We start from the raw sequence: 22,535 nt of genomic DNA on the forward strand, positions 1-22,535 counted from the left end.
ATCACCAACTAACTTTTGAATAATTTTTTTTTGAACAACAACAAACACGTCAGAAGCATGTTATTCATAAATAAATAAATAAGCTTTATTTAGAGTCGGCATGGTATATAAAACATAGACAAACATAAGCTCTAATGAGCTTTTAACCGACATATGAGACATTATTTAACAGTACAACATTTATAACAATACAATACATAATATAGTACACATGCAATAAATATCACAGCACAAAAATGAAGCACTATAAGCAGAATATAAGCATAAGTTAGGTATTAAGGCTAAAAGCATATAAGTGTAAACTAGGCATAAAAGCTGGTAAAAATGCTTAGCATAAAAAATTGAAAAAATGGGATATGATCTAGATGGTAAATAAATTTTCATAATATATAAACTAAAAGTCTGCACAAACTGTGCACTTACAGTCATTTCCATTCCATGACTTTAAAATATTTTTGAACTGACTAAAATTAGCAATTTTTCTAAAATCATCAGGTAGATCATTCCATAAAACAGCAGCTGTGTATTTAAAAGAGTTCTTACCATAGGTTGTTGTTCGGACCCTAGGTATATCTACAATATTAGAATATCTAAAATTATATTTACTGTCTTTCAAAACAACTAAATCATGTAAGCATGGTGGTGACAATTTATATAAAATTTTAAAACACTCAATAGCCATGTTACGCATACGTCTTATTTTCAGTGATGGAACCTTTGCTCGTAAAAGTAGTTCATCATATGAACTAACATAGTCTTCATATATAAATCGTAAAGCCCTTTCCTGATTTTTTTCCAATTTGGTGGTGTTATTTTTGTTGCAAAAATGCCATGCCAAAGGACAAAAATTAAAATTAGATAAAATAAATGTGTGGAAAATTGTCAGTTTATTCAATTTAGTAAGGTAGCAGCCAATGCGCTTTAAAACATTCAGTTGTTGGGATGCTTTACGACAAATATTTTTAATGTGGTGATTGAAATTAAGTTGATAGTCAATATCAATACCCAAAAGTTTGACAATCTCATCACAGGATATTTTTGCTGACTGTATATTAAAAACAGGCTTTTTTGCAAATGTTTTATTTCCAACTGCAATGGCTTGGAATTTGTCAGGATTTGCCTGCATACAATTAAATCTGAACCAGTCAATTAAAACAGCACTTTCTCTTTCGAGTGTACATAATAAATTATCAAAATCATTGTCAGCATAAGACAGAGTATTGTCATCTGCATAATTATACAAGGTACCATGTTCAATAAAATAAAATATGTCGTTTATAAAAATATTAAATAATAGGGGCCCCAGGATTGAGCCTTGGGGTACCCCTTTCTGGATGTCAGCCCAACTGCTGAGTACTCCCTGAAGTTTGATTTGTTGCCTACGATCTGTAAGATAATTTTGAAGTAATTTCACTGATTTAGAAGAAAGACCGTAGGCAGATAATTTACTTAAAAGAATATCATGAGGTAAACAGTCAAAAGCTTTCGAAAGATCCATAAGAATAGCTGCCACATACATATTATTATCCAAAGCTGTTTTCCAATCCTCAAGGAGTCTCAGCAAAGTTGTCTGACATCCATGACCTTTTCTGAATGCACATAAAAAAGCATGAAATATGTTCTCAAAAAATTCAGTTAACTGGTCAGACATAACCATTTCATAGACTTTTGAAATTGTTGGTAAAATGCTCACAGGTCTATAGTTCTTTTTATCCAGTGGATCATTCTTTTTATGTAATGGTACAACCTGAGCTTCTTTGAGTCTGTTGGGAAACTCACTGGATTCTATGGTGTTATTTATTAATGTTGTTATGTGTTTGTTGAGTACTGGTGCACCAGCTCGTAGTAGTTTAGATGATATTTGATCTACGCCAGTAGCTTTTTTTATATTGATCTTTTTCACAAGTTTGTTTACTGTGTCAACATGTATAGGTTTAAAATCAAAAGGTTTATCATGTTGTATGTGAGATTTAATTTTTAAAATACTCGGATGTGTTTTTTCTTCAAAAATAGTACCTTTGCCTATGTCATTGGCAACATTAACAAAAAAAGTATTAAAGTTGTCACAGACATCTTTAGTGTCGTTTAAAATCTTATTATCATCCACAAGTACAATTTTTTGTTGGCTACAGGTAGATTTTTTAGATAAAAATGGTTTGACTGTGCTATAAAAGTGTTTTGATTTTTGTCCTCCAGCACATCTTTCTTGAAAATAAATGTTCACTGATTTTCTTTTTAATTTTGTGACCATATTTCTTTGTCTTCTATATGCTTCCCAAGTTTTGCTTGTTTTGTATTTTTCAAATTTTGTTCTCAGCATTTGTTTGTGAAAAATAGCTTTTCTTAGTTCTCTGTTCATATATGGTACTGAGTTTTTTCGAGGGTATCTGTATTTCATTGGTGCATGACAATTTATCACATCAGAGACTTTTGTTTCAAAATCATTATAAACCAAATTTATATCATCTATACATTCATCTGAATCATGTAAAAAATTTATATTATCAAGATCATTAATATAATTATCAACATTAAAAGATTTAAAACTTCTGTATTGTGTCTTACTGTTTACACAATTAGGTGTATGACCTTTTATAAAAGTAGATATCATATGATGACAATCACTAACACCAGTGTTAAAATTCAGTGTTTTGAAACAAAGAGTTGTTCTGTTTGTAAGAATAACATCTACAAGTGATGGTTCATTACCCTTTCATATAGCATGTAGGTTTTTTCACTATATTTGACAGATCAAAAATGTTACATATATCCTCCAGTATTTGTGATTTGTTTTTAACCATAAAATCATAGTTAAGATCACCAATAACCATATAATTTTCTATAAATTTGAAACCTTTATCTAATAGTATATTTATGGAGTCATAAAAAATATTATTCGCCATTGATGGTGGACGATAAATAGCATAAATTAACCATTTAGTTTTATCAAGAGTAATCTCATATACAATGTTTTCAAGAGTCTTACATTCAATGTCAAGTCTTCTTCTGGCTGGTATGTCAGCTCGCATGAAAGTAGCTATACCTCCTCCATGGTCAGTACGGTCTCTTCGCTGTAGTTTATACCCATCGACTTCAAATAAGGAGTCTTTAAAAGAAGAGTCTAATTTGGTCTCAGAAATAATCAGACAGTCAACAATTTTATCAAGTAGAATTGGTTTAAGTTCATCAAACTTGTACCGCATACTGTTAATGTTTAAATGGCATATATGAAAGTTGTTTATATGCTTAACAGTGGGTGTTGTTTGTCGCTTTATGTATATTAATTTTGCTTTTCGTTATATTGTTATTTTACATAAATCTGTCTGCTTGTTTTCTCGTTTGAATTGTTTTACATTTGTTATTTCGGGTCTTTTATAGCTTACTATGCAGTATTGATTTGCTCATTGTTGAAGACCGTCTGGGTTGCACTTTGTAAATACAGTTGTTTCCCAAAACCATGCCTATAATATTCATAGACAATTTGTTTTGTTTACCTACTGGTTCCCAGATATGATCTCTATGTTTCATCTCGTAGAGACAGAACTTGCTATGAGAATGTTACCAGTATAAATGTTAAATACACATGAATAGCGGCCATATTGAATTCTGATGAAGACCAAAAGTGACAGTACTAAATATTAGTATAAGTTTAAACTCTTAGAAGTTCGGGGCATATAAAGGTTAAAAACATGCCGTACAGCCCTTTATTTTTACCTTTGAAAACAATAGTAGTGCATGTTATGAGCTTTCCATTCCAGATTATATTTTTTTTACGAAACTTCATAGTAAAATGGTACAGTTTTAGCCGTAAAATGAGTTCCTATGTGAAATTGCATTGTCTATATTTACAAAAGTTAAACCTCTAGTTGTTAATTTCTACGTCATTTTGGTCTCTGGTGGAGAGACATACAAACTCTTCTTACTTTTATAAAACAAAAACAGAAAAAAAACCAACAAAAATAAGCAAAGGTTCGAGTCAATTCTCTCAATTCCGACAGGTGCATTTTTTTGCCTGCAGAGATTGGTACCTTATTTATGTTAAAGTTATAATTTCATCAACCGTTGTTTTTAGAAAGAAATATACAAATTGTGTTAACTAAGTGCTGAATATCGACAACACGACTGATCATATCGGAGTTCAACAAATAAACTGTGGTATCGACCAAGTGTATTTTGTTGAAAGCCAAAAAATCTGGAAAAGCAAATCTTACTCGCTTGTGATATGAAAACCAAAAAGCTCCATACTTGGAGATTATGCCCGTTACCATGTACACTTTGAACGAACATGTAGCGTATACTGATCAACCTTATATATTCATTAAACTTCCATTAATTAAATTCAAACAGTATAACATGCATATTTGTAGGTTTTAGAGTTCAACAATTTGGAGCCAATAAAGCTTGGACCTAAAGAGGTAAAGAGGCCTTTATTTCATACTTATGCAGTTGGTGATGATAATTATATCATTATTATAAAAACTTTATTAGACAGAAAATTATACATATAAAAAAATACGAAAAGCTTACATAAATGAATTTCACGCTCCATAACTGATTTATGGCTTTCTCTTTTATGTGTTTCGAGATCACCCTCTATAATTAAATGCATATTTATCACTAGGGACTAGCTCTTATTAATGGAACTCAGTTGATTGCAGCCCTCGGAGCGGAAGGTAAGCGGTTATTTTAATGAGATATTTCGAAAACTTGATAAAAGGTCAGACGGGAGAGTTGAAATGTTGTAGATACATAAAATTGAGAATGGAAACGGGGAATTTGTCAAAGAGTCACTAACCAGACCAAAGAGCACAAACAGCTTATGGCCATCAATGGGTCTTCAACACAGCGAGAAAATCCCGCAACCGGAGGCTTCAGGTGACTCCTAAACAAAAATATGTACTAGTTCAGTGAAAATGGACATATAAATTCACACTGAATCAATAGTTCTGAGTAATTTAAAAAAAACACCACCCCACATTCTCCCATGATGTCACGAAGAACGGGCGGAAGACATTTTAGCGAAGAATTTAAAAGTACTAGTGGTCATTTTAGTTCAGACATTATAGAATAGAGAACGGAACCGTATTAACGAAAATTGTATTCAATGGACAAAATAGTTTAATGCTGTGCTGTCTTGATACTATATGAATTTAATATTCTACTATGAATTAATTTCTGTCATTAAAATGGTCATTGATAATTTAATTTTTTGTTGAAATGACTTAAAAATCTTGCGCTAAAATGGGTTATACTTTAGCGCTAAAACGTCCGATTTTTTTCGCTATACTGTCCAAAACGATTTTTTTCGCTATACTGTCCTATCAATGCGCTAAAATGTCCTCCGCCGATGCAAACTGCATGCAAGCTAAACGCAGGGTTCGCTTAATTTTGTTTAAGTATAAATAAGGTTAGTCCAAGTATTTTCTCTAACATTTTCTTTTAAACCGTATATTTACTATTTAGCTGTAGAACGTGCCGAGTCAATAGCGAGACAAGCTGATGTAGTAGCTGCATTTACCTTGGATGTTCTTAAAGGATCCACCAGAGCTTTCGACAGTAGTAAGTAGAACTTTTATACCAAAAAAATTACAGCAAGCAACACACTCTTGAAATAAAAAAAAAGTCTTTATGTCTTTTTAACTGCAATCTGTTTATAATTTCTATCTTGTATCAACGCTTTGTTAATAATCATACATAATTTGTATTTCAATAAGATTAAATAAACTGTCAATTATGTAATGTTATTTCAAATATTTTAAGAGAAAATTACACATGCTATGTTTTATTTTGACGTATATTTTATCCTATTTTGATTTTTCATTATACACAGTATATTAATTCATATATATGTAAAGCCCTTACTATAGACTGAATCATAATATTTTAAAGATATTCAGAGTGTACGACCCCACAAAGGTCAGATAAATGTGGCCAGTAGATTGAGATCTCTATTACATTCGGACACACACCCTTCAGAAATAGCAGGTAACATTTTTTTTAAACTAATTACTTTTCATATAACACGATATAGACTCAAGATATATTATATAAACATTGTAAGCACAGTGCATGTTAATTGGGATAAACTTTATTGTAAAAATCTGTTGTTATTCTCGTTGTCTAGTGATTTAATTGATCAGTATTGGGTATCTTCGTGGTGGTGCTTCTGCAGTGAACATTTGTCGATTTCATAATGAGTAAACATATCTATTGATAAATGTGCATTTAATATCTTTCAAGTTTTTTCCCCGAAGTTAGACGATACAGTTTTAGTAACCATCAGCTGAATACAAATTAATATCGATCAATTTCAATAGATACGTTACTTTGTTACTTTTACTTTGTAGAAAGTCATCGATTTTGTGATAGAGTACAAGATGCTTATACATTAAGGTGTTGTCCTCAGGTAAGACTACCTTCCTCATTCGATACAGATAAGAATATCTGATACAGATCATTGTAGGTTTTTTTTGCCACAATGCATTTTTTGTTTTGTTTTTCGGCCTATGATAGAGTAGGATACCATTTTTTCCAGTCTGCACGGCGCCCGTTCGTCCATCCCGCATCGGGTTAGCATTTTGGCCTCAAGTAGTTTATCAAGAATTTGCATCAACCTGAAACTCAATGATGAGTTTGTTTGTATCGATGAGCAGGTTTTCTGCCAATCTGATATACAGATCCTTAGCTCAGAGGTATCTAAAATCACAACATTGTACTTTCTGTTCTGGTAATGATCAAATCAACCAAAGAAATTTCTGCCGCAAAATGTTTGAAGGTGTGTGTCATTACAACAAAACCAGAGGATCCTGAAGGTCTTTTAAAAGTAATTGGAAGAACGAACGGAGCGTTTTCATATCATTGTAAGCAAAGGTTGGCATCAGGATTTGTATTTTCATATCATTGTAAGCGAAGGTTGGCATCAGGATCTGTATTTTCATACCATTGTAAGCGAAGGTTGGCATCAGGATCTATATTTTCATATCATTGTAAGCGAAGGTTGGCATCGGGATCTGTATTTTCATATCATTGTAAGCGAAGGTTGGCATCAGGATCTGTATTTTCATATCATTGTAAGCGAAGGTTGGCATCAGGATCTGTATTTTCATATCATTGTAAGCGAAGGTTGGCACCAGGATCTATATTTTCATATCATTGTAAGCGACGGTTGGCATCAGGATCTGTATTTTCATATCATTGTAAGCTAAGGTTGGCATCAGGATCTGTATTTTCATATGATTGTAAGGGAAGGTTGGCATCAGGATCTGTATTTTCATATCATTGTAAGCGAAGGTTGGCATCAGGATCTGTATTTACATATCATTGTAATCGAAGGTTGGCATCAGGATCTGTATCAGATTGATGTCCTGCTTTTTGATTCTGTAAAACTGCAAGTTACACTATAAAGCTTCTGTTGAGGTGAGGGCAGCCAATGAGTTAAACGCTTTATAATGTGTTGAGCAACTGATATTTCACATTGTCAATATGACGAAATCTGACAATCGATTATTCGGATTGAATTTGCGTTTATTTCATTATGGAAACAATTGTTTTCTTCTTCTTTTTTTTTATCAGCGAAACAGTAGTCGACTTGAGAAATTCGTGTCAAACTTATTAACATCGGGTCAAACATTATGAGGCCGGACATAAGTCAGTGTCACAGTTATTAACACTGGGTCAAGCATACTGACGTCACAAAGCCGTGATTTGCAATTTTATGAATGATAAAAAAAACAGGGAACACCGATTATAATACCATAAACTAGAGGCTCTAAAGAGGGTTAGCATTTTGACCTTAAGTAGTTTACCAAGAATTTGCATTGACCCTTTTGGTCATTTGACTTATTTGTAGATGTTACTTTGCTATCTATAATAATATTCAAGATAATAACCAAAAACGGCAAATTTTCTTTAAAATTACCAATTTAGGGGCAGCAACCCAACAAAGGGTTCTCCGATTTATCTGAAGATGTCAGGGCAGATAAATCTTGACCTGATAAACAATTTTACCTCATGTCAGATTTACTCTAAATGCTTTGGTTTCAGAGATATAAGCCAAAATCTACATTTTACCCCATGTTTTATTTTTAGCCACGGCGACCGTCTTGGTTGGTTGGCCGGATCATCGGACACATTTAAAAAAAAAAAAACTAGATACCCCAAGGATGCTTGTGGCCAAGTTTGGTTAAATTTGACCCTGTAGTTTCAGAGAAGATTTTTGTAAAAGTTAACGACGACGACGGACACCAAGTGATGAGAAAAGCTCACTTGGCCCTTTGGGCCAGGTGAGCTAAAAATCTGATACTTTAAAACCTTATTCTCTAGTTTTGTTATTCGAATGACATTGTGATATTTTGTAGGTCCATGGTATTGTAAATGACACTATAGATTTTGTGAGAGGAATTTTAACCACAGAAGTAAATAGTGCAACAGATAACCCTGTATCCTTTTAGTATTAACATATATTCAATATACTGGTAAATATGCGAATGTATCATAATGCAATTACTTTTTATACCCCACGCAACGGGTTGCGGAGGGTATAATGTTTTTGACCCGTCCGTCCGTCCGTCCGTCCGTCCGTCAGTCCGTCAGTCCTGTTTCTTGTCATCGCAACTCCTCTCAAACCACACAACAGAATTTCACGAAACCTTTTCAGATAATAAGGACATACTATGTAGTTGTGCATATCGACGGGAAATTGCTATTCAATTTTTTTTCTAGGAGTTACGCCCCTTTGAACTTATTTACTTTAATGTACTACTGCAACAGTTTGTCATCGCAACTCCTCTCAAACCACACAACAGAATTTCACGAAACCTTTTCAGATAATAAGGACATACTATGTAGTTGTGCATATCGACGGGAAATTGCGATTCAATTTTTTTTCTAGGAGTTACGCCCCTTTGAACTTATTTACTTTAATGTACTACTGCAACAGTTTGTCATCGCAACTCCTCTCAAACCACACAACAGAATTTCATGAAACCTTTTCAGATAATAAGGACATACTACGTAGATGTGCATATCGACAGGAAATTGCGATTCAATTTTTTTCTAGGAGTTACGCCCCTTTGAACTTATTTACTTTAATGTACTACTGCAACAGTTTGTCATCGCAACTCCTCTCAAACCACACAACAGAATTTCATGAAACCTTTTCAGATAATAAGGACATACTACGTAGATGTGCATATCGACAGGAAATTACGATTCAATTTTTTTCCAGGAGTTACGCCCCTTTGAACATATTTGCCCAATATACTTCTGCAACCTTTTGTCATCGCAACTCCTCTCAAACCACACAACAGTATTTCATGAAACCTTTTCAGATAATAAGGACATACTTTGTAGATGTGCATATCGACTGGAAATTATGATTCAATTTTTTTTCTAGGAGTTGCACCCCTTTGAACTTATTTGTTTCAATGTACTTCTGCAACAGTTTGTCATCGCAACTCCTCTGAAACCACACAACATAATTTCATAAAAACTTTGTAGATAATAAGGACAAACTATGTGCATATTGACAGGAAATTATGACTCAATTTTTTTTTCTTATACAATTTTTTTTTCTTACACATATTTTATTTCTCCAATGACAATGTGGGGACGTGGGGTATGTGAGCGTGCTCACTAAGGTTCTTTAATTTTAGCCTTTATCTTTTAAATTTTAGTGAGTACGAAGCTCGCTTGTTAATGTGATTGGTCCGTTAGAATCATTTCCCCCTGGGTTTACACTTATAGACAATGTTACAGAAACTACTTTCGTAACTTATGTAGACACTTTGTATATTTCATTTTGATATATGATCCATTGACGATATCTATAATACTAAAATTACGAGGTCCAATTTGTCAGCCGTCATCACGTAAAAACGACGAATCAAAGAATTCAACTTTATATAGAATTAATTGCATAACAGTGTGGTCGACAGTAAAACGTTTGTAGGTTGTAACTTGTTTGTCAACGGCTATGATGTTATGCTCACCCAGTCTGTCAGAGGCCTTCCAGTGGGGATTGAAATATTCACTTGTTACACATTCCGATACATAAAATGAAACTTTCTTTTTACAAAGCTTGAAAGGAATTTGTTTTAAATATTTATTATAATCATCACATACAACCGTGTCATTTATAAGAATAATAATGTTCAGAGATGATATTATTTAATAATAATAAAAAAATAGGTTTATCCATTGTAAAAAAAAACTATTAAGTTGATGGGGTTAATTCACAAAATATCTCATTGATTAAGAGCACAACTACTTCTACGGTGTGATCATTTAAGAATGGCCTACTATTTATTCAATGCGTATACATGTGGGTTTTGTTTGTGAAGAGTTTTGGATAATTAAAAAATCATTTGATTTCTTTGTTTAATACCATAAAACGATTCATTGATTCTTTCAGATATTTGTCACTTTGCCTTATTTTCAAGTCCAACACAATTTCTCACGTTTCATACAAAACTTATATTCTTGTGATGTATTCTTTTGTTGAAAAAAAAAATGTATAGATATAGATAGATATAGGAAGATGTGGTATGAGTGCCAATGAGACAACTCTCCTCCCAAGTAATAATTCATAAAAGTAAACCATTATAGGTCAAGGTACGACCTGCAACACGGAGCCTTGGCTCACACCGAACAGCAAGTTATAGAGGGCCCCAAAACTACTAGTGTAAAACCATTCAAACGGGAAAACCAACGAGAAACGAAAAACACATATGAACTACATAAACAGACGACATCATGCATTGTAACTTTTAAAGCCAATTAAGTCAAAAAATTAATCTGAAAGAACGTGCGATATCATATTAGGAAAATTGATGGTCAAACCATAACAAAAAATCAAGTAAAGAATTTTAAGTATTCAACCTTTATAGCTTGCTGTTCGGTGTGAGCCAAGACTCCGTGTTGAAGGCCATTTTTATTTATTTTCAAATTACAAAGGTTATTCCTGATTAGTATTTTTAATTATTTTATTTAGGCGTTTAGAACCTTTGGTGACCTCACAGTTTAAATTTCTATGATAAGTACGTCGTGAGCAGTGGGCATTACAGACGAACGTTCACCTAATTTTCCCCAGTCAATGAATGGCCATAGCTACACTGTTTTGAATTTCATTCTATAACTAATATAGTACTAAGGTGTAGATTAAAAATGACACCACTTTAGGCCCTTTTGTATACCACGTAATTAATATTGCCAATAATTAAGAAGTTCCGGGTCGAGTCCGATACCGATACCAATAGTATATTCACCTGTTACCTATTACCTTATCTGTATGTTCCGCATCTGACAGGCGCACCAAAAAACGGTGTATTCAGGATTAATATGCTATATATACGGGTCATAATCACAGGGTTGACACTACTAAATTTTCGAATTGTTACCTATTGTAGTATTTTAATCAGTAAGACTTTCTAAGATAACAATACGAATACTTAAAATCTGGACTAAAAATAAGGCGTATAGGTACAGTTTTCAATTTCTAAGCGGGCATGACATAAAACAGCGAATCAAAGAATTCAACTTTATTTATAACTAATATAGGGCAATGCAAATTGATTAAAAAATACTCGATTCCAGGACCTTTTGTTTTCCAAATAATTAATATTACCAATAATTGATAAGTTCCAGTTAGGCGGGTTCAAACAGAAAGATTTGAAAGCAGAGAAAACTGTGAATCTTATAATCGGCATGACTTTATCAGATGACAATACTAGTACTAAAATAAATTTAATGCTTGCGCATAGTTATATACTTTAATTCAGTCACGGACCCGCGATATCACGGGTGTGTTCTAGTACATATTAAAAAAAGAATCCAATGGAACTAAGAAAGTTTAAATTGCCTGAAAGTAAATGAAATAACAAATAAATGGGTTTATGATCATACATATTTTTTTTAGTCTCGGCTGCTGTCCCATACACTTTCATTACATGTTTAGATTGCGAGTTGTCAATTCCATGTGACGTATGCTACCGATTTCAATGCACACGCACGTGTTCATCAAGTACGTTCGACGTAAATAAAAATTGGGTGCAAAATACATAACGTAGAAACCAAAAGACCTAAAGACTTACCAACATTGGAAGAGGAAGTTGCAATCTTTGCATCCGAGCATAAATGGGTCAATGCTGATTCCAAATTTCATAAAGTTGATTATATATAAAATCTATTACAACTTATACTTATGATTATAATTATTATATATACCAAGTAATTAAAGTTTAATCAAGCATTAAGTTTATCCTCAACAAGTTCAAGATGGTATTTGCAGAGAGAATGGAGATTATTTCAGGAGGAAATTTCCATGGAGAATATCCGGCAAAGGTATTGTGGGAAATAGTTTCAAACAAAATTTAAGTACAACTGTTGCATAAGCAACAACTGTTTCTTGACGATTTCCTGCAATTTGTTATAAATATTACACATATTCCTTTATAATTAACCATTGGCTTGTTTCTCTACTCATTTGTAGAGAGAAAAATTAAATTGTCACATAAATTGTATATTTACTATTAATAATGTATCTCCCGTGTGGACTAATATCATATTCATCATTCAATTGAGACACAGTTAGGCTTGGTATGTAGCTATTTGTTTTTTAAAACGCTTTTTTTTCTTTCTGTTTTATATATGACTTGGTATACATAAATAATAAATAACTAATTATCGTTAATTCGATATTCGAATTTCGTCTTAAATCACATTGTAACAGATCTTATGCTTACAAAAATCATATCTTATATATAAATATGCAAAAGAAAAATTGCAATCTGAAATGCCATTTTTTGTTCTTTGCACATTTTGGAAATAACCCCAAATCACTCGACAAAATTACCTAATGGACTTATTTACCTTGTATCATATTTGATCTAGGCCAAAGAACTGAGTACATGATCAAACAAATGGCGAATGTGTATACGTACATGATTAAATTTTTTCCCCTCATTACTACGTTTCGTATATGTTATTTTGATATGAGCGTCACTGACGAGTCTTATGTAGACGAAACGCGCGTCTGGCGTACTAAATTATAATCCTGGTATCTTTTTATTCTTTCTGCTTTCCCACTTCTTTATTCGTGCTTTACAGGCTTTAGACTATTTAGCTATAGGTGTGCACGAATTAGCCAACATGAGTGAAAGAAGAATAGAAAGACTTGTCAATCCAGGTATAATTTTGTATTCATCAAAAATTCTAAAGCTAAAAGTTTCTAAAAAATGTCATATTTAAAAAAAAAACATAAGCCTACGGAAATAATGATCTTTAATATAACAATTGGAAGTTAAACTAATGTTGCAATAACCATACTTATTATAATTTGTGCAAGTTCTTTGGCAGCCTGTAAACAATTATACTTTATTTTTGTGAAAATGCTCAAGACATGATAAAATATAATACTAAATGAGTGCACACGGCTGCCTTCTAGGGAACACAAAAGGACAACATAATGCCGGAAAAGGGAAATACTACTATTATCCTGATAGAAATCAGTAAAGATATGTATGACTGCAACGAAGCAATAAATCAGAAAATGTTAACCATTAAAGAACCCGAATAAAAATGTTTGGGACCGAAAAAAAAAAAAAAAACCTACCATAGAAAATCAACCAATAACGCATCACCACGTTTTTAAATGAAAATTTAATGATCTAAAACAAAAACAAATATGAGAAAACAGTGGCGTAGCTAGGTCATTTTAACGTGTACGCCCCAACCTTGCCGAGGGGTCTGAGGACCCCAAACTGATCCATGTCAAACAATTTCTGGTAATATATTAGATTTAGGGAGCGAGGCCCCCGGAAGCTAATGAGTTATCGAGAATGAATACCATTCCTGTCATTAAAAACTCATCAGTAGCAACATACTTTACAACCTAAATGGTTTATTTGTTATGTTAAATTATTCATTTGGTTAATTTGAAATATAATAGTCATTGGATTCAGAGATAATTTCAAAACCAGTAGCTTTTAAATATGTTTTAAAAGAGCTGTGAGGGTAAAGCAATTAACCAACAAAATCACCTTTCTATTTCCAAATTTCGTAAATGAACATTAATCTTCAGAGATGTTCAGGTGCAATATTAGATATCGTAAAGGGTTCTGTGGAATCCTGTTTTTTTGTGTCAAGGATTCCTCCTGCAAAAAGTGAATCCATTAATCAGTCCATTACAGGATTGTTAACAAATCCAACATTTTCTTTAGATATTTTTTCTTGATCTGGAGTACTACTAGTTTTGGCCCAAGTTTTATGACAATTTATGAAGATTGATGCATTGATAATTTATAAAAAGCCATATAGGATCGCTATGTCGCGCTTTGGCGTCATAAATACAAATGTATGTCACAGGCTCAACAAAACTAAACCACAAAACGATTCTAAGGAGATAAAGGATTGCTTGAAACAAAAGGGAAGGGAGTACAAAACTCACAGTAGCTTCAGACTTGACAGAAAAGAACAAATAAATGATATGATACCATTTGACTGAAAGTAAATTTCGTCAATTTTATCCACAATTACAAGCCAACGGAGAAAAAATTATAAAGCTGATGTGCTTCTGACAAGTTATTTTTATTTTCTTTAAATTGAAATATTTTTTTGACAAAATTCAAGTGTACGCCCGGGCGTTTTGAGGTTAACGTAGCTACGCGCCTGGAAAAGGTCAAAAAGAATAAAGCAATTGAACTTGATGGAAGTTCAAGGTTAACGAAGCAATTTATGTTTCCTGTTTTTTCCTCATCTTCTACCAATGATCGAGTTTCACATATTTTATTTAATGAGAAGTTAAACTTTTAACGATCGTTTCTGTGTATTCACAAAACTTATAAGAATTTGCGCAAATACTATTTTCAATCTTCTGATTAGCTTACAGTGAGCTCCCAGCTTTCCTTACACCGGAAGGAGGACTCAATTCCGGGTTTATGATTGCACATTGTACTGCAGCTGCTTTAGGTAATATTATACTGCTACATGAAAGTTAATGCAAGAAAAAAGAAACTTGACAAACTCGGTAATAGCAACATTAGGATTTTCATACATTGTAAAGTTATTTTATTCACCTTATTATTGCACAAAATGGAAATGGAATTGATAGCATTTAGATATAGAAACGAATATCTATTTGCTACTGCTCCAGTAATCTGCTTGTTAGCTGGTTTCTCTAATTAATGAGAAGTTCTCAAAAGTGCAATAGAAATTTCAAACACCACTTGGTTATGGTTTAGTCCTCCCTAAGAATGACGCCAAATAGTGAATGGAAATTTAAGTCATGGACATATCATCTAATTATATATTTTGTCTGACAGGTTTTTTCAGAAAATTTAATCAGAAATTAAATGTGCATTCAATGTTTTCATCTATTTGTAGGTCGGGCATATCATGCTACTCTGGCGTTTCATTTAGAAAAACTTTCAAATCAGTTAAAATCTTTCGAATATTTTTAAGACCGTTCAGTATCAGAAGACTTTTCTTCTTTTCATTAATCATGGTAATGTTTTATTTTTGTATAATTAAAATGATAATTGCGAATAAATAATATGTCACTGCAAAGGACATTCTCCAAATCGACCATTATCTAATTTATAATTTACAATATTTGGTTTTCAGTCAGTGAAAATAAAGTTTTGTGCCATCCTGCATCAGTGGATTCATTGACAACAAGTGCTGGCACAGAAGATCACGTGTCTATGGGTGGATTTGCGGCTAGAAAATGTTTACGAGTGGTAGAACATGTTGAACAGGGTAGGAATAATACGGGCTTTTGCTCCCCTTGATGTTTATGTTTTTCTGGATTTTTTAATATCTTGTAATATCTGTTATCCATTTGTTTCATAAATAAATTGATATTCGGTTGGTTTGTTTTCAAATGTTTATTTTTCGAAGTTAGATACACTTCAGACAAACTCAAAAAAACATAATGAATATCTAGTTATCTTATCTCCATTACACTTACATCATTAAATCAAGTCGTTCACAGTCTATTTAAAGTGCGAATCGAACAAAAGAGTTTCTTATGTTGAGCGATACCTTTTTTTGTAAAAGAGATGCATTTGGAGAAAATCGCAGACGAGTGTTAACATTTGTAAGAATAAAAGAATATTATTCGATGCATGATTTTTAAAAGGTAAGTATCGTTATTGTTTTTCAAATTTCAAATGAGAAGCAGACAATGTCTTTTCAGGATTACCATGAGCACAACATGTGTATTTTGCAAATTATATTTTGAAATATTAAGTACATTTTTTCTTTAAAATGGTGCTTTTACATTTTAGTTATTGCTATTGAACTGTTATCAGCTTGCCAAGCCATGGAATTTCTTCGTCCCTTGAAATCTACACCACCCTTAGAAGAGGTCTATAAATTAGTACGGAGTGTAGTAAGGTACGTATACAGTCATTTAGAACTGGCCTCTAGAAGGTTCGCACAAATTACACAAGACGAGTTTTCTTAACAAAACACATGCGTACACGAAAATACAACAACAAAACAATTAACAAACATGATTTGCATACGGGTAATAATGTAACTATTGAATCAAAAAACAAAAAACTCCGAGGAAAATTCAAAACCAAATGACAAAATTAAAAGCTCAAACACATCAAACGAATGGATAACAAATGTCATATTCCTGACTTGGAACAGGCATTTTCGTAATTTTAAATCTCTAAAGTTGTATTGACGGTGTATTGACGCCATTTTTATTTGATTGATATTGATTGACTCTCTTGGTCAACGTACTCCGTCAATTATAACCACCGAATGCAAGTTATCACCAGATGAATGATTGTCATGATAAAAAAAGAGGGTGCCGCCAGAGGGAAACTGCTTTCTCCCCTGTGCACATTAGTTACCATCTAATTGTTGTAGGGTTTTTGTGTATTTTTTTTTTTATAAATATCTGTACTGTATTATGTGGACTGCTGTTTTTTTCCCCTTGATATTTCCCCTTTTTAGCCAAAGTGTTTTCTGTCATTCATATCGCCGAGATAAAGCTTTTTTTGTGCTGATGCGGCATAAAGAAATCATTCAATCAATTAATCTATGTTTGTACGACTTTTTATTTTGATTCCCCTTATAATTTCATCCTCGTAATATTGATTAAACTTCCATAGCTTATATTGGTTTTATCCTTTCAAGTTGCTGTATTTATCATGTCAACTTGTCAACTTTATAAATTTATCTCAACATTTACATTTTTACCGTATTTTTTTCGTATTTAATGGTGTGTGTATATATTTGATGTGGCGGCATGTTAATTAACATAATCATCTTTACAACAGACAAAATAGCTGATCTGAAAGGTACACCATCTGCTTGCCACTATACATCATTCACTGTGTTACAACCCTAGATAAAGCCGACGAAAAAAGGCTTTACACCGACCACCGAAAGCTATATTTTTGTGTAGCCTAGGTGGTCGATTAGTGTTGCGATATCACAGACGCAAGGGTTCAAATCTCGATGAGGGAAGAACAAAAGTTTGCTTTCAAGATCTTTTTTGAGAAGCATTATATATATATTGTGTTCGCCCTGTATAGTCACGTGTTATCCAATGTAGAATGTCTGTCATAAAGATGTCACATGTTTAGACGTGTATAATCAATGGCAATCAGCAGGGTTTATGAACATCAGTTGTTCGACCTGCTAGTCTAATGCGTATTGTTAAAATATATTTTTTTTACTCTTTTAGTCTTTTGGAAAATGTTGTTTGTGCTGTATTTAGACCCCTCTACAATGAAATTTGTTACATGGACACGTATAAAAATTGCGGTTTTTATCCAACGCAATCATAGGTTGGAACGTTGTTTTCAATTAAGACTGTGTTTATATTTATTCCGTTTGGGTTTGTATTATATTTTCCCTCCGGTTTATATAGTCCGTTCATCCTAATTTGACTCTTTAAAATTCAATTTAGACTTGTTTATATCTATATGTCTATATATATCCATGTAACATCTCGTGATCAATTTATTTTGCAATCGCCAATGGCAGTCAGCAGGGTTTAAGAACATCAGTTGTTCGACCTGTTAGTCAAATGCGTTTTGTTAAAATATACTTTTCACTTTTTACTCTTTTGGAAAATGTTGTTTGTGCTGTATTTAGACCCCTCTACCAAGACATTTGTTTTACATGCACAGGTATAAAAGTTGCGGTTTTTATCCAACGCAATCATAGGTTTGAACGTTGTTTTCAATTTAGACTTGTTTATATTTTGTCGTTTGGGCTTGTATTGTATCGTCCTTCGGGTGTATATGATTCGTTCATCCTATTTCGACTCTTTAAAATTCAAGAGTCTATCCTAAATGGAGGTAAATTGTATCGCCTTCCAAATACCGTTTCGATCCCTAACATCATTGAAAATACATAAATTGTCGAAATCATGATATGGTGTATAAATTTTTTTTTGCACCTATAATTAAGATCCATGTAACATCTCGCGACCCTTCTACCAAGACATTTGTTTTACATGCACACGTATAAAAATTATGGACGTCAAGTTGGTTACCTATTCCCTATTCGTTACCTATTCCCTATTCCCTATTCGTTACCTATTCCCTATTCCCTATTCGTTACCTATTCGTTACCTATTCCCTATTCCCTATTCGTTACCTATTCGTTACTTATTCCCTATTCCCTATCGTTACCTATTCGTTACTTATTCGATTTTTAATATCCTTTCCCCTTTTTGATTAATTATTATTCTTCTTCTTCCTCTTCTTCCTCTTCTTCTTCCGCCACTTTAAAAATGAACTTGTCCGCAGCATTTCTCCAAAACTACTTGTCAGATTTACTTAGGGTTTCATAAAATGTTAGACTAATATGTCTAGGTGAGCCATCAATCGCTCATTTGTGCATTGGGGTCTATTAAGGGGTATTTTGGGGGGCAGAAAGAAGGGAGGGGTTTACTATAGAACCCTATGGGATTTTATTTTTCTAAAATTTTCAAATGAATATAACTTGAAAACTGTAAGTGATAGATACATGCAGTCTTCAGAAATGATTAAAGGACAATAAAACAAATCACATGAAATATGATTCCCATGAGTCCCTGGGGGGTCATCCCTACCCCCTTCAATTCGAGAATATGCTTTTAACTTGTAAACGGTCCAGATACCCACCCCTAAACCATATATATTCTTGTATGGGACATGAAAATTAATCAAATGAAATTAAATAAAAATTCCTGGGGGTCACCCCCACTCCGTTCAATTTGAGAATGTACTATTATCTTGTAAACGGTCCAGATCCCACCCCTAAACCATATATGTTCTTGAATAGGACGATAAAACTAATCAAATGAAATTAAATGGAATTCCCCGGGGGTCATCCCCACCCCGTTCAATTTTAGAATGTGCTATTGTCTTGTAAACGGTCCAGATCCCCACCCCTAAACCATATATATTCTTGTACGGGACAATAAAACTAATCAAATGAAATTAAATGGAAGTTCCTGGGGGTCACCCCACCTCCTCTTGTTTGAAAACTTATAAACGGTCAACATCCCCACCCCTAAACTATATATATTCTTGTAAGGGACAATAAAACTAATCAAATGAAATTAAATGGAAGTTCCTGGGGGCCACCCCCACCCCAATCAATTTGAGAATGTACTATTATCTTGTAAATGGTCCAGATCCCCACCCCTAAACCATAAATATTCTTGTAGGGGACAATAAAACAAATGAAATGAAATAAAAGGAAAGTCCCTAGGGGGTCACCCCACCCCCTCTTGTTTGAAAACTTGTAAACGGTCAACATCCCCACCCCTAAACTATATATATTCTTGTAAGAGACAATAAAACTAATCAAATGAAATTAAATGGAAGTTCCTTGGGGTCACCCCCACCCCGTTCAATTTGAGAATGTACTATTATCTTGTAAATGGTCCAGATCCCCACCCCTAAACCATATATGTTCTTGTAGGGGACAATAAAACAAATAAATGAGATGAAAGGGAAGTCCTGAGGGGGTCATCCCACCCCCTCTTGTTTGAAAACTTGTAAACGGTCAACATCCCCACCCCTAAACCATATATATTCTTGTAGGGGACAATAAAACAAATAAAATGAAATGTAGGTAAAGTCCCTGGGGGTCACCACCACCCCCTCCTGTTTGAATACTTGTAAATGGTGGAGATCCCCACCAGTAAGCCATATATATTCTTGTATGGGACAAAAAATCAAATCAAATGAACATGGGACCATATGAATTGCGAGTTATGGGAGCTTTGTTTGGGAGACTTCGTAACAGCATCCTGTTACAATTACTTCTTGTTGTTTATACTCTTATATCTGGTACTAGTTCTAAATTTGTTGAGGTAAAATGATCTTTTTATGACCTATTTATATGTGTTTGTGCTCAACCGATCCTTTTACTTTATGTTCGATACTCATTTGTTCCTTATTTGATTTTTATACGTTCTACCTTTTAACTGCTTTATGTCCGTATGTTTGAAGATGGATCTTGGCTCGAAGGGATGAAATCACCGTGTTAGCGCTTGCATAAAAAAAAAAGATGTGGTATAATTGCCAATGAGACAACAACCCACAATAGACCAAAATGACACAGAAACTATCAACTATAGGTCAATGTACGGCCTTCAACAATGAGCATAGCCCAAACCGTGTAGTCACCTATAAAAGGCCCAGATATGACAATTTCAAACAATTCAAACAACAAAACTAACGGCCGTATTTCATATACAAAAAAATTACGGAAAACAAATATGTAACACAAAAACAAACGATAACTACTTAATTTCAGGCTCTTGTCTAGGGACAGGCACATATCAACATAATGTGGTGGGGTTAAACATGTTAGCAGGGTGTACATCGTTTCGGAGCATGCTATTACCTTGTTTAATTCGTTCCATCACTCGCTTATAATTCGCTTATAATACGTGTATCATACGTTGCACCTTTTAAAACATGATTTTCAATTGTTTTGTTGTCTCTGGTGGTAGATTTGGGTTCTTAGAGGTGATATAACTCTATAAGCGCATATGTACCCGTTCCAGCGCTCGGATAATACCCTGTTACTTATTCGTTCCTTATTCGCTTTTAATGCGTGGGGTAAGTATACGTTGCACCTTGAAATAAATCGTTTTTTAATTGTGTTCATGTCTCTGGTGGTAACAATGTGTTCTTAGAGAAGAAATGACCCTATTAGAGCGCATGTACCCGTTCCAACGCTCGGTTAATACCCTGTTACCTATTCGTTACCTATTCGTTACCTATTCACTTATAATACGTTTGTTGTACGTTGCACCTTTTAGAAAAGGATTTTCACTTGTGTTCATGTCTCTGGTGGTAACAATGTGTAATTAGAGATGAAATGACCCTATTAGCATGCATGTACCCGTTCCAGCGCTCGGTTAATACCCTGTTACCTATTCGTTACTTATTCGCTTTTAATACGTTTGTTGTACGTTGCACCTTTAAGAAACGGATTTTCAATTGTGTTCATATCTCTTGTGGTAATAATGTGTTCTAAGAGATGAAATGACCCTATTAGCGCGCATTTACCCGTTCCAGCGCTCGGTTAATACCCTGTTACCTATTACTTACCTATTCGTTACCTATTCACTTATAATACATTTGTTGTACGTTGCACCTTTTAGAAAAGGATTTTCAATTGTGTTCATGTCTCTGGTGGTAACAATGTGTTCTTAGAGATGAAATGACCCTATTAGCGCATATGTACCCGTTCCAGCGCTCGGTTAATACTCTGTTACCTATTCGTTACCTATTCGTTACTTATTCGCTTTATATACGTTTGTTGTACGTTGCACTTTTTAGAAAAGGATTTTTACTTGTGTTCATGTCTCTGGTGGTAACAATGTGTAATTAGAGATGAAATGACCCTATTAGCGTGCAAATACCCGTTCCAGCGCTCGGATAATACCCTGTTACTTATTCGTTCCTTATTCGCTTTTAATGCGCGGGGTAAGTATACGTTGCACCTTGAAATAAATCGTTTTTTAATTGTGTTCATGTCTCTGGTGGTAACAATGTGTTCTTAGAGATGAAATGACCCTATTAGCGCATATGTACCCGTTCCAGCGCTCGGTTAATACCCTGTGACCTATTCGTTACTTATTCGCTTTATATACGTTTGCTGTACGTTGCACTTTTTAGAAAAGGATTTTTACTTGTGTTCATGTCTCTGGTGGTAACAATGTGTAATTAGAGATGAAATGACCCTATTAGCGTGCATGTACCCGTTCCAGCGCTCGGTTAATACCCTGTTACCTATTCGTTACCTATTCACTTATAATACGTTTGATGTACGTTGCACCTTTTAGAAAAGGATTTTCAATTGTGTCCATGTCTCTGGTGGTAACAATGTGTTCTTAGAGATGAAATGACCCTATTAGCGCGAATGTACCCGTTCCACCGCTCGGTTAATACCCTGTTACCTATTCGTTACCTATTCGTTACCTATTCACTTATAATACGTTTGTTGTAGGTTGCACCTTTTAGAAAAGGATTTTCAATTGTGTTCATGTCTCTGGTGGTAACAAT

At 33.7% G+C, this 22,535-nt stretch overlaps 1 protein-coding gene across 1 annotated transcript in view; it reads left to right on the top strand.

Annotated features, from left to right (window-relative positions):
- Positions 1–22,535, top strand: part of LOC143067517 (histidine ammonia-lyase-like) — a 48,993-nt gene that overhangs the window by 12,587 nt on the left and 13,871 nt on the right. The window contains exons 10-20 of the mRNA XM_076240836.1: positions 4,368–4,415; positions 4,622–4,673; positions 5,464–5,559; positions 5,890–5,985; positions 6,348–6,406; positions 8,358–8,438; positions 12,274–12,339; positions 13,105–13,183; positions 14,878–14,964; positions 15,619–15,753; positions 16,284–16,392. Coding sequence (XP_076096951.1) covers positions 4,368–4,415; positions 4,622–4,673; positions 5,464–5,559; positions 5,890–5,985; positions 6,348–6,406; positions 8,358–8,438; positions 12,274–12,339; positions 13,105–13,183; positions 14,878–14,964; positions 15,619–15,753; positions 16,284–16,392 — 908 coding nt within the window. The remainder of the gene's footprint in view (positions 1–4,367; positions 4,416–4,621; positions 4,674–5,463; positions 5,560–5,889; positions 5,986–6,347; positions 6,407–8,357; positions 8,439–12,273; positions 12,340–13,104; positions 13,184–14,877; positions 14,965–15,618; positions 15,754–16,283; positions 16,393–22,535) is intronic.

This window comes from Mytilus galloprovincialis, chromosome 1 (genome assembly GCF_965363235.1).
Source record: "Mytilus galloprovincialis chromosome 1, xbMytGall1.hap1.1, whole genome shotgun sequence".
Lineage (NCBI taxonomy): Eukaryota > Metazoa > Mollusca > Bivalvia > Mytilida > Mytilidae > Mytilus > Mytilus galloprovincialis.